Raw genomic sequence first — 16,606 nt, forward strand, 5'->3', positions numbered from 1 at the left:
CCCCGCCCCCCCCCTCGACCCCCCCCCGGACAGAGCAGCGGGGCCGGGCGGTGCTGTGCAGCCTTTATTGGTCCCCGGGGCCCCCCCGGGCGCCCCCATCGCCCCCTGTGCCCGGGGAGGGGGGGGCCGGGGCGTCCCGGGGGCGTTTGCATAGCAAGAATGGGGGGGGGGGGTGATGACGTCACAGGGCAGTGGTGATGTCATCCGCCCGGCTGGCCCTCGGAGCGGCGGGGGGGGCTGTTGGCGTGTGATGTCACTGCTCGCCCGAGCCCCGCGCGGTGACGTCACCGCCTGGGTCGCGCCTCCCGTCCTGACGTCGTCGCGGCTGTGACGTCATCCGTGCCAGCGTCGCTGTGACGTCATCGTTCCCACGCCATCGGTTACGCGGTGGCTGCGACATCATCGGGCCCGCTCCGCCGGTTACACCGGAGCTGTGCTATCGTCTGCCTTATGTTATGGGTGACGTCATAACTGTGACGTCGGCACCTCCACTCTGCGTCGGCGCTGTGACGTCACTGGCAGTGACATCACCCGCAGGCCCCACGGACTGTGACGTCACCGGTTTCCCTCCGTGATGACGTCAGAGCTGCGCCCTCACCCCACCGTGCGTGACGTCACCGCCGTGACATCACCGTGCACGACATCACCGCTGACATCACCGCCATGACATCACCGGGCCAAGAACCAAGGGGCAAAGGGGGGGGGGGGGCTACACCTGGACGAAGGGGGGGGGGTGGTTTGTGGGGGCCGATGACATCACACCGGGGGGGCGGGGGTGTCACAGTATTAACCCTTTGTGTACACGGGGGGGGAGGTGCCGGTGGGCGGGGAGGGGGGGCCCCGCATGCCTGGCCCCCCCCTTATTTACAGCATAGGCTGGGATCAGCACCCGGTGGGGGGGGGGGGGGGTCAGGGCCTGGTGGGGGGGGTCAGTGCCCAGTGGGGGGGGTCAACGTCCAGTGGGGGGGGGCCTGGGCCCGGTGGGGGGGGGTCAGCGCCCGGTGGGGGCCCCCCTCCCCGCCCTCTCCCCCTCCCCGGGGGGGCCCGATCCGGCCCCCACCACCACAATGGGCACCGGGGGCACCCCCGGCGCGCCCCCCCTGCGGCCCTGCTCGTGCTCCTGCACCGGGCTCAGCGCCTTGGGGGGGGCGGCGGCAGCACCCTCGGCACCGGGGGGGGGCCCCGAGCAGCAGCGGCGGCTCCTGGCGGCCCAGGCGGCGGGCGGGGGCCGGGGGGGGCGCCCCGTCGCCGGGGCTCTCGCCGTCCCACTCGGCCAGGCTCTGCAGGGGGGGCTCGGCCGGGAAGTCCTTGCGGGCCTCGAGGCCCAGCTTGCGGGGGGGGGGCAGCGCCTTGTCGGGGGGGCCGCGGCGGGCGAGGCGCGGCGAGTCGGCGGCCTTGGGGTGCAGCTTGGCGGGGAAGGCGGGCGGCGAGGCGGCGGGCGGCGAGGGCGTGTGGGCCAGCGGCGAGAGCGGGATGCTGCCGGCCGACTTGCAGCGCGCCGCCCGGTACTGCCGCTGCAGCTTCGGGGACAGCCCCTGCAGGGAGCTGGGACGCAGGTGCGGGCCCGGGGCCGGCGACGGGGGAGCGCTGGAGCCCGGGGAGCTGCTGGGAGGGGACGGCCCTGCCCCGGCCGGGAGTCACCGCACGGCACCGGCACCGGCACCGGGAGCAGGCCCCGCCGCAGGACGCCCCTCCTGGCCCAGGGAGCCCCGCCCCGCCCCTGTAGCCCCGCCCCCTTTAGCCCCGCCCCTCGAAGCCCCGCCCCCTTTAGCCCCGCCCCATTGAAGCCCCGCCCCTGTAGCCCCGCCCCTTGAAGCCCCTGTAGCCCCGCCCCCTGAAACCCCGCCCCTCTGATCCCCGCCCCCTGAAGCCCCGCCCCATTGAAGCCCCGCCCCATCGAAGCCCCGCCCCTCGAAGCACATGTAGCCCCGCCCCCTTGAAGCCCCGCCCCTTTGAAGCACCGCCCATCGAAGCACCTGTAGCCCCGCCCCCTTAAGCCCCGCCCCCTTGCCCTGCAGGTAGCCCCGCCCCACCTCCCACAGCCCTCCCATAGCCCCGCCCCGTCCCCTGTAGCCCCGCCCTCGCCCTGCAGCCCCGCCCCTTGATGTCCCCGTAGCCCCGCCCCTCGCCCTCCCCGTAGCCCCGCCTCCCCGCTAGCCCCGCCCCCTGCCCGTTGCCACGGCGACGCGCACCTGTCTCGGCGGCGCGCGGCGGGTGGGCGGGGTCCCGCGCGCGCGCGTGCGTGGGGGAGGCGGGGAGGCTGTCGGAGGAGGAGAGCGAGCGGCTCAGTGACGTCAGCGAGCGGCTCGTGTGCAGCAGCGAGGCCTGGCGGGCCAGGTGGCGGAACAGCGCGCTGCGCCGCCTGCGGGGGGGGGGGGGTCACTGCGGGCACCCCCACCGGGAACCCCCACACACACACCGGGACCCCCCACCCCAGGCACCGGGACCCCCCTCCAGGGACCCCGTCCCCAGGCACCGGGACCCTGGGCACCGGGGCCCCCTCCCCGGTTACTGGGACCTTGGACACCAGGACCCCCCTCCGGGAACGGGACCTCCCCCCGGGCACCGGGACCCCGGGCACCAGGACCCCCCCCCCCAGGCACCGGGACCCTGGGCACCAGGACCCCCCTCCGGGAACAGGACCGCCCCCCTCGGGAACTGGGATCCCCCCTCAGGCACCGGGACCCCCTGGGCACCAAGACCCCCCCCCCCCCAGGGCCCTCACTCCGGGCACCGGGACCCCCCTCCAGGGACCCCGTCCCCGGGCACCGGGACCCTGGGCACCAGGACCCCCCCTGGGCACCAGGACCCCCCCCCGGTTACTGGGACCCTGGGCACCAGGACCCCCCTCCGGGAACAGGACCCCCCCCCCCCCTCGGGAACTGGGACCCCCCCTGGGCACCGGGACCCTGGCCACCGGGACTCCCCCTAGGCACCGGGACCCCCCCTGGCCACTGGGACCCCCTCTCCGAGCACCGGGACCCCGGACACCAGGACCTCCCCTGGGCACCAGGGACCCCCCCCAGGCACCAGGACCCCCCCCCCGGGCACTGGGCCCCCGCCCACCTCTCGTGGCCGCCCCCGGCGCCGCCCCGGCGGTTCCTCCTGGCCATCTTGGTGCGGGCGCTGCGGCGCCGCGCGGGCCCCAGGCGGATGGAGGTGTTCTCCAGCGGCGTCGTGGTCACCAGCACCTTGGTGCCGCTCTGCCGGCCCCGCCCGGGTCACGGGGCTGCTGTGACCCCTGACCCCGCCACGCCCCCCGACCCCGCTGTGAACTCTGATCCCGCCGTGACCTCCGACCCTGCCGTGACCCCAACCCCACCGTGACCCCACCACAACCTCTGACCCCACCGTGACCCCTGACACGACCATGACCTCTGACCCCACCATGACCTCAGACCCCATTGTGACCCCTGACACCATTGTGACCCTGACAGCATGACCTCTGCCTTTGATGTGACCTCTGACCCCACCGCAACCTCTGACCCCACCATGACCCCACACAACACTACTGTGACCCATGCCTCCCCGACACCACCACGACCTCTGACCCCATTGTGACCCCCTGACACCATGACCTCTGACCCCAGCATGACCTCCAACCCCACTATGACCCCACTATGACCTCTGACCCCACCCCAACCTCTGACCCCACCCCAACCTCTGACCCCCCCCCACCGCCACGGTGACCCACGACCCTGCCCGTGACCCATGACCCCACCCCGACCTCTCAACCCTGTGGCCTCGTGACCCCCCCCATCCCCCCGTGACCCCGTGACCTCTGACCTTGAGGATGAGCTCCACGACCTCGGTGTGCACCAGCCCGTGCACGGGCTCCCCGTTGACGTGGGTGATGAGATCCCCAGCACAGAGCCCGGCCTCCTGCGCCGGGCCCCCCTCCTCCACGTGCTGCACCCACAGCGCCGTTACGGCACGGCCCCGGCACAGCCCCGGCACGGCCCCGCGGCCCCCGCCCGCACCGAGCGGTACCCCAGTCCCCGTGCATCCCCAGTGGCCCCCGTGTCCCCATATCCACTCCTTGTCCCCATGTCCCTTCATTCCCTTCCATGTCTCCACATCCCCTCACATCCCCATGTCCCCTCCATGTCCCCATGTCCCCTTTTTCCCCTCCATGTCCCCGTATCCCTTTATATCCGTGTCCCCTCCCTGTCCCCACATCCCCTACATCCCCGTGTCCCCTCCCTGTCCCCACATCCCTCACATCCCCGCGTCCCCTCCATGTCCCCTTTTCCCCCTCCACGTCCCCATACCCCCCTACATCCCCGCGTCCCCTCCCTGTCCCCACGCCCCCTTTCCCCCCCCCTCGTCCCCACGGCCCCGCTGACCCAGACGACGTGGTGCACGCTGTAGACGTCGCTGTCCCCCAGGTAGACGCGGATGGCCCGCAGGGTGAAGCCGAACTTCTTGCCGGGCCGGGGGATGGCGATGGGCGAGCGGGGGGCGGCCACGGCGGGGGCCAGCTCGCGGCCCGGGGATGAGTCCCGCGACGAGGGGTCCGAGGACAGCGAGCGCGGGGACATGGGGCTGCCCAGGGGCGAGGAGCCGGGCGCCTCCCCTGCGCCCCCGCTGGCACCGTGCCCATAGACGGGGACACGGGGACCGCGCCACCCCCCGGGGGCACCGCCAGCACCCGACACCCTCGGGGACCTGGGGGACTCTGCCACCCCCGGGGACACCGCCAGCCCCCCCACACGCTTGGGGACCAAGGGACCCTGCCACCCTTGGGGAGCTGGGGGACAGAGGGACCCTGCCACCCCCAGGGGCACCGCCAGCCCCTACCACCCTTGGGGACCTGGGAGACAGAGGGACCCTGCCACCCCCAGGGGCACCGCCAGCACCCACCACCCATGGGGACCTGGGGGACCCTGCCACCCCCGGGGACACCGCCAGCCCCTGCCACCCTTGGGGACCTGGGGGACAGAGGGACCCTGCCACCCCTGGGGACACCGCCAGCCCCCCCACACACTTGGGGACCCAGGGACCCTGCCACCCCCGGGGACACCGCCAGCCCTCCCCGCCCTTGGGGACCCAGGGGACCCTGCCAGCCCCCCCACCCCCCACCTTTGGGTGCTGGGGGGGGACACGCACCGCTGGGGATGATGACGGAGAGCGCGGTGGCCGACGCGGACTTGGTGACCTTGCCGGGGCCGCGGGGGCTGCGCTTGTCACCCCCCCCCTCGGGGGCCACCCCTGGGTGCCGCGGCCGCCGCAGCCCCAGCTCAGCCCGGGGGGGGGGCAGCGCCCGTTCACCTGCGGGGATGGGAAGGAGGGGATGGGGGGTGGGGGGGCCAAGGGGGGGCACAGGGACACCCCCCCCCCACGACCCTCCCCCAGCACCCACCTGGCTCCTCGCTGGTGCCCTCGGCGGGGCCGTCGCGGGGGGGGACCCCGTTGCGGGGGGGCCCCGGCTCCAGCAGCGCTGAGAAGCGGCGGCGGGCTCCCAGGGGGGGGCTGCCCTCCCCTTCGGTGGGGGGGGGCTCAGCAGCCGGGGGTCGCTTCCTGCAGGGAGCCAGGTGCTGGGGGGGGGGAGGAAAAAACCTGCCCCCTCCCCCCCCCCCCCGTCATGCCCTGGGCACCCAGTTGTCCCCTCCCTCAGGTGTGCCCAGGGGCACCCAGGTGTTGTTCCCCCCCCCCAGTGACCCTGTTGCCCCCCCCAGGGTCCCAGGCGCCCCCCCTGGTGCTCACAGCTCGGGGGACGCCGTGCGCCAGCCGCGGTCGCGGGCGAAGCCCTCGCGCCGGCCCTCGTCCCGCGGGCGCCCCTTGGCCGCCTTCGGCTCCGGCTGCTGCGAGAGCTGCTCCAGGCTGCTGTACACCTGCGCCGGGACCGCACCGGGGTCACGCCGGGATCGCGCCGGGATCATGGCCGGAATGACATTGGGATCACAGCGGGATCACACCAGGATCGCGCCGGGATCATGCCGGGATCATGTCCAGAACGCCATTGGGATCACACTGGGATCATGCTTGGGATCGCACCGGGATCACACTGGGATCATGTCCAGAATGCCATTGGGATCACACCGGGATCATGCTTGGGATCGCACCGGGATCGCGCTGGGATCATGTCCAGAATGACATCAGGATCACACCGGGATCATGTCCGGAATGACATCGGGATCACACCAGGATCACACTGGGATCGCACCGGGATCACACCAGGATCATGTCCGGAATGACATCGGGATCACACCGGGATCATGCTCCGGATCACACCAGGATCGCACCGGGATTGTGCCCAGGGATCTCCCGAGGTTTTGCGGGTGCGGTGTTGCACGAGGGTTGTACAAGCGTGCGTGTGTTCCTGCGCCCCCGTGCGTGCCCCCCCTCCCCGTGCCCCCCCGTGCCCCCCCCCCCCCGCCGTGCCCACCTTGCTGAAGCGGGGGGAGCAGGACGAGAACTGCCGGATCTCCACGGGCTCGTCCTCCGTCGTGTCCTCGTCCTCGTAGGAGGCGACGTGGGTGTAGCGGTCCGAGCGTGCTGGGGGGGGAGGGCAGGCTGAGGGGGGGGGCAGGGGACACAGGAGGTGTCCCCAAGGGTAGCAGGGACACGGCACCCAGAGGGGGTGTCCGGGGGGGGCTCTACTGGGTGGGGGGGTTCCCATTAGGGAGAACCTTAGGGGGTTCCTGGGGGGGGGTGTGGAGAATGGGGAGGGGTCTGTGGGTGCTGAGAGGGTCCCATGGGGGTGTCCCCTTGCAGGGGGGGTCCCGGGGGGGTCCCTCACTGTCGAAGTAGCTGGTGTCCTCCTCGGACTCCAGGTGGGGCACGAATTCGGCTTTCTGCCGCAGGAGCCCCGTCCAGTCGAGCGCCGCGAAGAAGCTGTGAGCCTTCACCTCCTGCGCGCCGCCTGCGCGGGGACACGGAGGGGACACGGGGCTCAGGGGGGGACACAGGGCTCGGGGGGGGCTGGGGGGGGGACAGGGGTCGGGGTCTCACCAGCCCCGAGGCGCCGCAGGGGGTCAGGCTGCAGCAGGCGGGAGATGAGGTGCTGAGCGTCGGGGGGCAGCGCCTCGTCCCCCTCCGGCCACAGGATCTCGTCTGCCACGGGGGGGGACACATGGGGGGACACGGGGGGGACACAGAGGGACATCGGGGTGGGGGGAAAAGGGGGACACATGAACGCAAGGGTGCAGCTGCCTGCCGTGGGCCCAGCTCCGCACCGGGGACCACCAGCCCCATGGCCCCACATCTGTCCCTATAAAGGAGATGCCCTGTCCCCATGTCCCTGTGTCCCCATGTCCCCGTGTCCCCATGTCCCCATATCCCCGTGTCCCCATGTCCCCGTGTCCCCATGTCCCCGTGTCCCCATGTCCCCATGTCCCCATGTCCCCATGTCCCCATATCCCCGTGTCCCCATGTCCCTGTGTCCCCATGTCCCCGTGTCCCCATGTCCCCATGTCCCTAAGACGACCTGCCCCATCCCCACATCCCCATTCCTGTATCCCCGTGTCCCCATATCCCCATGTCCCTGTGTCCCCATGTCCCTGTGTCCCCATATCCCCGTGTCCCCATGTCCCCATATCCCCGTGTCCCCATGTCCCCGTGTCCCCATGTCCCTAAGACGACCTGCCCCATCCCCACATCCCCATTCCTGTATCCCCGTGTCCCCATATCCCCATGTCCCTGTGTCCCTATGTCCCTGTGTCCCCATATCCCCGTGTCCCCATGTCCCCGTGTCCCCATGTCCCTAAGACGACCTGCCCCATCCCCACATCCCCATTCCTGTATCCCCATGTCCCCATATCCCCATGTCCCCAAGTCCCCAGGATGACCTGCCCCATCCCCACGTCCCCATGCCCTTATCCCCGTGTCCCCATATCCCCATGTCCCCGTGTCCCCGTATTACAGGCGACGTCCCCCACCCCGTCCCCCCGTGCCCACATCCCCGGTGTTCCCGGCCCCCCCGCTGCCGTGCCCGGTCCCCCCCCCTCCCCACCGCCCCCCCGCGGCCCCGTACCCGAGATGACCTGCCCGAAGAGCTCCTCGGGGGTGTCCCCGAAGAAGGGCACGCAGCCCACCAGGAACTCGTAGAGGACGATGCCCATGGCCCACCAGTCCACGGGCTTCCCGTAGCCCTGCCGCAGGATCACCTCGGGGGCGATGTACTCGGGGGTGCCGCACACCTGGGGGGGGCAATGCTGGCCACGCCCCAACGGCCACGCCCTAACGGCCACGCCCCCAAAGGCCACGCCCCCCGAGGCCACGCCCACCTGCTTGTCCCGGAACTCGCGGGCGTCCTTCTCCATGTGGCCCTCGTAGAGGTTGGTGGTGAGGCTCATCAGCCCCATCTTGGAGAGCCCGAAGTCCGTCAGCTTCACGTGGCCCAGCGAGGTGATCAGCAGGCTGCGGGGAGCCCGGCGGCTGGGACCCCCCCGGGACCCCCCCCCCCAGCCCTGGGACCCCCGCCCACTAGCCCTAGGACCCCCCCCCCCAGCCCCGGCCGTACTTGTCGGGCTTGAGGTCGCGGTGGACGATGCCGTAGTTGTGCAGGTACTCGAGGGCCAGCACGGTCTCGGCGAAGTAGAGGCGCGCCAGCTCCAGCGGCAGCGCCCCGATGTGCTTCAGCAGCGTGGCGCAGTCCCCGCCTGCGGGACGGCGACGTATCGCGATGCCGGGGACCCGCCGTGGGATGGTAACCGCCCCCATTGGAACATAAACTGCTCTGTATCGCGACGCCCAACTGCATATCGCGACGCCGGAGACCCGCGGCAGGATGGTAACCACGACGTTGGGGTGCAGACTGCTCTGTATCGCGACACCCAACTGCATATCACGACACTGGAGACCCGTGGCGGGATGGTAACCGCCCCCATTGGGACACAAACTGCTCTCTATCGCGACGCCCAACTGCGTATCAAGACCATCAGCTGCGTATCGTGACCCTCAACTGCACATCCTCATATTGTGGTGCCTGGCCCCACATCACGACACCCAGCCTCATACCATGACACCTGGCTCCATATCACGACACCAGGCCTCATATCATGATGCCTGGCCCCATATTGCGATGCCTGACCTCATATCACGACACCCGGCCCCATATCACAACGCCCAGCCCCTTATCGCAACGCCTGGCCCCTTATCGCGACACCCGGCCCTATATCGCGACGCACGGCCCCCATATTGCGACGCGTGGCCCCATATTGCGACGCGTGGCCCCATATCGCGACGCGTGGCCCCGTATCACACCTTCGACGTACTCCATGACCATGCAGAGGTGGCGGCGGGTCTGGAAGGAGCAGAACATGCTGACGACGAAGGGGTTCTCGGCGAAGGTGAGGATGTCGCGCTCGACGAAGGCCTGCTGCACCTGGTTGCGCAGCAGCAGGTTCTGCTTGTTGATCTTCTTCATGGCGAAGCGCTGCCGCGTGGCCCGGTGCCGCACCAGGTACACCGCCCTGCGCACAGGCGGCGTCACGCCGGGCCCCCCCCGGCCCCGCAGCCCCCCCCCAGACCCCCTCCCCAGCCGCTCACCCGTAGGCACCGTTGCTGATCAGTTTGATGGTCTCGAAGTCGCTTTCCCCCGGTGGCTTCTTGGTCCTGGGGGTGCTGCCGCGTCCCTGGGGGGGTCACGGAGTGACGGGGGGGGGGGGTTTGGAGGGGGGGGGTTTGCACGTATGGGGGACCCTGAGCCAGGACCCACCTCAGCCCCCTCCTCGGGCTCTGGCGTGTTGCTCCCACCGCTGTCGGGCTCCTCCAGATGCACCACGTCTGTGGGGGGACAGGGCAGGCTCTCACACGTGCCCGAGGCGTGCAACACGCGCGTGTGCCCCGTGCAACACCCCCCCGCCATGTGCCACCCCCCCCTTGCATGCCGAAACATGCAAACACCCCTACGGGTGTGCAAACCCCCTGCACGCCCTTCCCACGTGCGCGTGCACGCCTCCAGCCGCACGCAGACCCCGCGCACGCCTCCATCGGCGTGTAAACCCCGTGCTCGCCCAGCGGCCGCTCGCACACGCGTGTGTACCGGGGAAGGGGTCGCGTGCCAGCCCCAGCTGCCCAATGATGTAGCGCGGGATGTCGGCCTTCAGCAGCCCCTCGCGCGCCTGCCCCTCGGCCGCCGTCAGCAGCTGGTAGAACTCCGCCGGGTCGAACTCCTGCACGCACACGGGGGGCACGCGCGTGTGCGACGCACGCCCGGCATGCGGGGGGCTGCGTGCGTGGCGGCACGAACATGCCAGGCACACGCGTGTGCAGCAACACGCGTGTGTGCGGGCTTGAACGCGCGCGTTGCTCTGCCCACGGCGCCGCACGGGTGTGCCCACATGCACGGCACCACACGCGTGTGCGCCCCCCCGCCCCCTCCCGCCGTGGTCCCCAGTGGCCGTGGCGATGCCCCGGCAACACGGCTGTCGCCGTGGCAACAGAAGCCCCGCCTCCCCATCAGCGGTGCGCAGGGATTGGCCGGGGCGTTGTCAGGGCGACCGGGAAGGATGGTCGCGATTGGGCGGTTGGGATGGTGCAAGGCGGGGTGGGGAGGACGTGGGGGGGTCACAGGGCCCCCATGGCTGAGGGGGTCGGGGCTGGGGGTCCCGGGGGTCTCACCAGGCACTCGAGCAGCCGGGCGGGGCGGGAGATGATGATGAGGAGCCTCTTCACCAGCTGGGTGATGAAGGCCACCTCCTCCGACTCCGAGCGCTCGTAGGCCTGGGGGGGACAGAGGGGGGTTAGGGGTGCGGGGGTCCCGATGGCACCAGGGGGCTTGGGGGCACTGGGGTGTCCCCATTGGGTGCTGTTGGACACCGTTGGGTCCCCTTGGGTGCCCTTTGCCCCTCCTGGGTCCCCTTGGGTGCCCTTTGCCCCTGCTGGGTCCCGTTGGGTGCCTCTTGGGTGCTGTTGGCCCTTGTTGCGTCCTGTTGGGTGCCCGCTGGACACTGTTAGGTCCTCTTGGGTGCCATTGGGCACCATTGGGTCCCGTTGGGTGCCCACGGGGTCGCATTGGGTCCCGTTGGACACCATTGGGTCCTCTTGGGTGCCCATTGGGTACTGTTGGGTCTCGTTGGGTCCCATTGTGTGCCGATTGGGCGCTGGTGGGTCTCGTTGGGTGCCCATTGGGTGCCGTTGGACACTGTTGGGTCCCATTGGGTCCCGTTGGGTGCCGTTGGGTCCCGTTGGGTGCCCATTGGGCGCCGTTGGGTCCCGTTGGGTGCTGTTGGGTGCCCATTGGGTGCTGTTGGGTCCCGTTGGGTGCTGTTGGGTCCCGTTGGGTCCCATTGGGTCCTGTTGGGTCCCGTTGGGTCCTGTTGGGTGCCCATTGGGTGCCGTTGGGTCCCGTTGGGTGCTGTTGGGTCCCGTTGGGTGCCCGTTGGGTACCGTTGGGTCCCGTTGGGTGCTGTCGGGTCCCGTTGGGTCCCGTTGGGTCCTGTTGGGTGCCCGTTGGGTACCGTTGGGTCCCATTGGGTGCCGTTGGGTGCCCGTTGGGTGCCGTTGGGCGCCCTCCTGCCCCGGCAGCCCCCCCCGCCCCCCCGCTCACGTCCTGCAGCAGCCGCTCCATGTTCTCCTGCAGCTCGTAGAAGTAGCCGGCGGTGATGAGGCCGTGGCGCGCCTTGGCCAGGCAGTCGCGCGCCAGCTCGGCCAGCTGGTGCTGGATGAAGCTGAGGGCGCCGTCGGCCAGCGGCGTCCCCCCGGGGCCGCAGCCCCGCACGAACTCCTCCAGCCGCTCCTCCATCTGCGCTGTCGCCTGCGGGGACCGCACCCGGGCTGCCCCCTCACCCCCCCGGGGACCCCATGTCGTCCCCCCCCCCCCGGTGCCCACCCGGACCCCCCCTTAGCTGCCCCATAACCTCCCCGACCCTAAAACCCCCAAGATCCCCTCCCACATCCCCCCCGGTGCCCACCCGGACCCCCCCTTAGCTGCCCCATAACCTCCCCAAGACCCCCTACGCTCCCCCGGTGCCCTGCAGCTGCCCCCAACCACCCAAATCCCCCCCATATCCCTTCCACCCCCCCCCAAGGAGCCTGCAGCCCCCCCCCGAGCCCCCCCAGTTCCCTGCACCCCTCCCCGGGCCCCCCACCTTGGGGAAGCGCTCCTTGTACACGTGGTTCATCATCACGATCTCGTTGTCGTGGGACGAGGGCGAGCGCCCCGGGCTGAGGAGGGGGCAAAAGGGGGGGGGGGGGGACACTGCTGGCACCCACGGGACCCCCATAGCCCCCCCTGCAGCATCCCCCCTCCCCCTCCAGCACCCCCCCGTGTCCCCCGGTCACCCACGGCCTCCCCATCACCTTGGTGTTCCCATCACTTGTGGTGTGCCCCCCCCCCACAGCACCCCCCTCCCCCTGGCAGCCCCCTCCTGCCCCCCCCCGGTGTCCCCACTCCCACATTGACCCCCCCCACGCCCCCCCCCCTTTCCCCCGCCCCCAAACCCCAACCCCACAGTGTCCCCAACCCATCACCCCCCCCATCCCCCTGCCGTCCCTGACCCCCCCCCTTAATTCCCACCCCCCCCACCGGCCCCACCTGAGGCTGCGGGAGCGGGGGCGCGGGGCCGGCCCCCCCCGGGCCCCCCCATCCTCCTCGGCCAGGCTCTCGGAGCTGCCGAAGTGGCGGGAGAGGAAGCGCAGCTCCTCCGGCGTCGGCTGCGCCGGCAGCTGGTGCAGGCGCTCCTGCGACGAGCACGAGGACTGCGCGCCCGCGTCACCCACGGACCCCCCCACGGACCCCCCCCCGAAACCCCCCGAGCCCCCGGAACCCCCCCTAACCCCCCCCCAGACCCTCCTCGGACCCCCCCCATGGGTGGTCAGAGCCAGCACCCACAGGGGGAACCCCCAGGGCTATGGGGGGAGGGGGTGGGGGGCACCCCAAGGGTCCCCTCGGTGTTGGGGGGGGGGCACCGAGGGGGGGGGGTGCACCGTGATTTGCCCCCCCCCCGCACTCACCGAGACGGTGGAGCTGGGCGTGTTGGTGCCATAGCCGGAGGAGGGCAGCGAGGCCAGGGACCAGCGGCGCCCGTCGGCTCTGGGGGGGGGGACAAGGGGGTGGGGCATCAGTGACCCCAACACCCTGCCCCATCCCCCACTGCCCCCCCCCCCCAGCCTGGGGCACCTGGATCCCCCCCACCTGGAACCCCAATCTTGGGACCCCCCCCCCATCCTGGGACCCCCCCACTCATCCTGGGACCCCCCCCATCCTGGGACACCCCCACTCATCCTGGGACCCCCCCCATCCTGGGACCCCCCCACTCATCCTAGGACCCCCCCCATCCTGGGACCCCCCCCATCCTGGGACCCCCCCACTCATCCTAGGACCCCCCCCCCATCCTGGGACGCCCCCCCCCATCCTGGGACCCCCCCACTCATCCTGGGACCCCCCCCCCAACCTTGGACTCCCCCATCCTGGGACCCCCCCCATCCTGAGACCCCCCCCCCCAAACCCTGAGACACCCCCCCCCCATGGGACCGCCCCCCCCGGCCCCCAACCTTACCGGCGGGAGGAGGCGAAGGAGAAGTGTGCGGGGTTGCTGGGCGAGAAGTTGCGGGGGCTGTCCAGGGGGCTGCTGCCTGCGGGGGGGGAGGGGGGGGCAAAATTTTTTTTTGGGGGGGGACATGGGGGTGACGTCACTGCTGCCCCGCCCTGCCAGGCCCCGCCCACAGCAGAAGGGGCGGGGCTAACGCGCTCCCCTCCTGCCCTAGGGGACGAGGGAGGGGGGAGCGGGGGGGTCCCCAAGGGATGGGGGGGGGGCTTGGGAGGGGGGGGCAATGAATTTGGGGGGGGCTGGGGGGCCTCAGGTGGGGTTATTGGGGATGGGGGGGGTTATGGGGCCCTTTGGGGGGGGGGCAGCAGTCTGGGGGGTCCCCATGGGCTCTGGGGGGGTCCTGGAGGGTCCCCATGGGTTCGGGGAGGGGGGGCGTTATGGAGGGGGGGGCTCAGGGATGGGGGGGGCCCGGGGGGGCCCGGCTCTCACCGATGTGGCCGGGCAGCGGCGAGTGGGGGCGCGGGAGCGTGGGTGAGGTGCTGGTCAGGATCAGGCTCTTCCGGTTGCTCGTGCGGCAGCTGGGGGGGGGGCAGAGGGGGGGGGAAGTCTGGGGGGGGTCCGGACCCCTCCCACACCGCTCCCCCCCCCCCCTTGCACCGAGCGCGCCCAGGAGAGCCATGGGAAACACGCACAGCCCCCCCCAACAGCGGGGGGGGGGGAGCATGGGGAGGGGGCGCGGGGGGGGGCACGGCTGGAGGGGGGGGGGATGAAGATGGAGGATGAGGAAGAGGAGGGATGGGGGGGCCGAGGATGGAGGGGGGGGGGGAGGATGAGGATGAAGGCTGGGGGGGGGATGAGGATGGAGCGGGGGGGAGGATGGGGGGGAGGATGAGGATGAGGATGGAGGATGAGGAAGAGGAGGGATGGAGGATGGGGTGGGAGGAAGGCCGGAGGATGGGGGGGGCAGAGGATGGAGGAGGGGGGGGAGGATGAGGATGGAGGATGAGGATGAAGGCTGGGGGGGAGGATGATGATGGGGGGAGGATGAGGCTGAGGATGGAGGAGGGGGGAGGACGAAGATGAGGCTGAGGATGGAGGACGTGGGGGGGGTGAAGGATGCAGGCAGGGAGGATGAGGAGGGCTGAGGATGGGGATGAAGGTTGGGGGGGAGCGAGGATGAAGGAGGGACGAAGGCCGGAGGATGGCGGCGGCGGGATGAAGGACGAGACGGGGAGGATGAGGATGGGGATGAAAGCTGGGGGGGAGGAGAATGAGGATGAAGATGAGGATGATGAGGATGAAGATGAGGATGAAGGCTGGGGGGAGGATGAGGATGGAGGGGGGAGGATGAGGATGAAGATGAGGATGATGAAGATGAGGATGATGAAGATGAGGATGAGGATGAAGGCTGGGGGGGAGGATAAGGATGGAGGAGGGGGGGGAGGATGGGGATGAAGATGAGGATGAGGATGGGCAGGGAAGACGAAGGCCGGAGGATGGCGGCGGCGGCGGGATGAAGGATGAGACGGGGAGGATGAGGATGGGGATGGGGATGGGGATAGGGATGAGGATGAGGATGATGAGGATGGGGATGAAGGCCGGGGGATGAGGATGATGAGGATGAGGCCGAAGGCCGCGGGGGGGGGGGGCAGGCCCGGGGTACCTCTTGGTGCGGCGGAACATGCTGCGGCTGCTGCTGCCCACCGGGATCGGCATCGCGGGGGGGGGGCCGCGGGGGGGGGCGGGGGGCTCCGGGGCGGCGGCGGCGGGGCTGGGGCTGGGGGGGGGGGCCGGGACGCGGCGGAGGCTGCGGCGGGCGGGGCCGGGGCGGGGCCGGGGGGGGCTTAAAGGGGGGGGGGGCGCGATCCACGCGTGTGCGGCCCCACCCTGCCCGCACGCGTGTGGTTGGGGGGGGGGGCTTGGGGGGGGGTCATTTGGGAGGGGTCATTTGGGAGGGGGGTTATTGGGGGGGGGCATTTTCAGGGGGGTCATTTGGGGGGCTCTTTTTGGGGGGGGGGATTTGGGGAGGGATTTGGGGGGGTTATTTGGGGGGGGCCCTCACCTGCTGCTCTTCCGCGGCAGCGGCAGCTCCTTCTGCAAAACGCCGGGGGGGGGGGCGCAGGGGGCTCGTGGGGGGGGGGGCGGCCCCAGACCCCCGGCCCCTGCAGTGCGGCGGGGGGGGGGCCCGCAGTGCCCCCCCCCCCCATACCAAGCCCTGCAGCGACCCCCCCGCAGGGCAGACCCCGCCCGGACCGACCCCCCCATCACCCCCCCGGTACCGAACCCCCCCGGTACTGCCCCCCCCCCCCGGTACTGCCCCCCCCCCCGGTACCGACCCCCCCGTATCGTGCCCCCCCCCCCGGTACCTGCAGCCGCCGCCGCCGGATCACGCCCGAGTCGTCCATGGCGCTGCCGCTGCGGGGGGGGGTCCCGGCCCCCCCCCTCCTCCTCCTCCTCCTCCTCCTGCCCCCCCCCCGGCGCCCCCCCCACGCCCCCCCCCTCAGCCGCCCGCCGCCATCCTCCGCCGACCCCCGGCAAGCCCCGCCCCTGGCCCCGCCCGGGGGGGGGCAGGTGGCGGGGGGGGGGGGGCCGTACCCGGGGGGGGGGGGGGGCAGCCCCACCCGGGGGGGGTTAACCCTTTCACTGCCGGGGGCTCCATCTCCCCCGCCCCCCAAACCCCCCCTCACATCGTCCTGCCCCCCCCCGGTATTGCCCCCCCCCGGTATTGCCCCCCCCGTTATAGCCCCCTCCCCCCGTTATCGCCCCCCCGTTATCGCCCCCCCCGTTCTCCCCGCAGCCCCCCCGTGACCCCCCCCCAAGCCCGGCGCTGCCGCGGTGCTGAACCGCAGCTGCCCAGCGCCCCCCCCATTTAACACCGGGGGGACGTCGTGCCCCCCCCCAATGCCCCCCCCTCCGAATGCCCCCCCCCGAAACGCCCCCCCCGAAACGCCCCTCCCCGAATGACGCCCCCCCCACTTCATTGCTGACGTCACTGCCCCGCCCCCCCCCCAAAAAAATGAATGGGGGGAGGTTTGCTCCGCAGCCCCCCCCCGACACCCCTACACCCGCGGTGCCCCCCCCGCTGCCCCCCCCCCCGGATTACGGCCCTAATCCCCCCGGATTGAGGCCACGGCGTGTTCCAGGCGGGCGGCCAGCACCGATTAACGGGG

At 71.8% G+C, this 16,606-nt stretch overlaps 1 protein-coding gene across 1 annotated transcript; it reads right to left on the minus strand.

The window, feature by feature from the left end:
- Positions 1-929: 929 nt before the first annotated feature.
- On the minus strand, positions 930-15,923 carry LOC310891848 (microtubule-associated serine/threonine-protein kinase 1-like; the record flags this gene model as incomplete). Its single annotated transcript, XM_083854079.1, has 27 exons — positions 15,803-15,923; positions 15,499-15,530; positions 13,926-14,014; positions 13,446-13,521; positions 12,901-12,979; positions 12,482-12,627; positions 12,036-12,111; positions 11,495-11,701; positions 10,567-10,668; positions 9,989-10,118; positions 9,662-9,729; positions 9,493-9,578; positions 9,208-9,416; positions 8,465-8,603; positions 8,229-8,361; positions 7,976-8,141; positions 6,955-7,056; positions 6,743-6,865; positions 6,389-6,498; positions 5,707-5,834; positions 5,363-5,520; positions 5,110-5,271; positions 4,347-4,576; positions 3,787-3,909; positions 3,067-3,203; positions 2,193-2,362; positions 930-1,621 (listed from the first exon to the last, which is right to left on the minus strand). Exons 1-27 carry the CDS (start codon positions 15,839-15,841, stop codon positions 930-932), a joined length of 3,912 nt encoding a protein of 1,303 aa, XP_083710205.1. The 5' UTR covers positions 15,842-15,923.
- Positions 15,924-16,606: the final 683 nt, after the last annotated feature.

The sequence above is a fragment of the Anser anser genome (assembly GCF_964211835.1).
Source record: "Anser anser genome assembly, contig: HAP1_SCAFFOLD_758, whole genome shotgun sequence".
Classification (NCBI taxonomy): Eukaryota; Metazoa; Chordata; class Aves; order Anseriformes; family Anatidae; genus Anser; species Anser anser.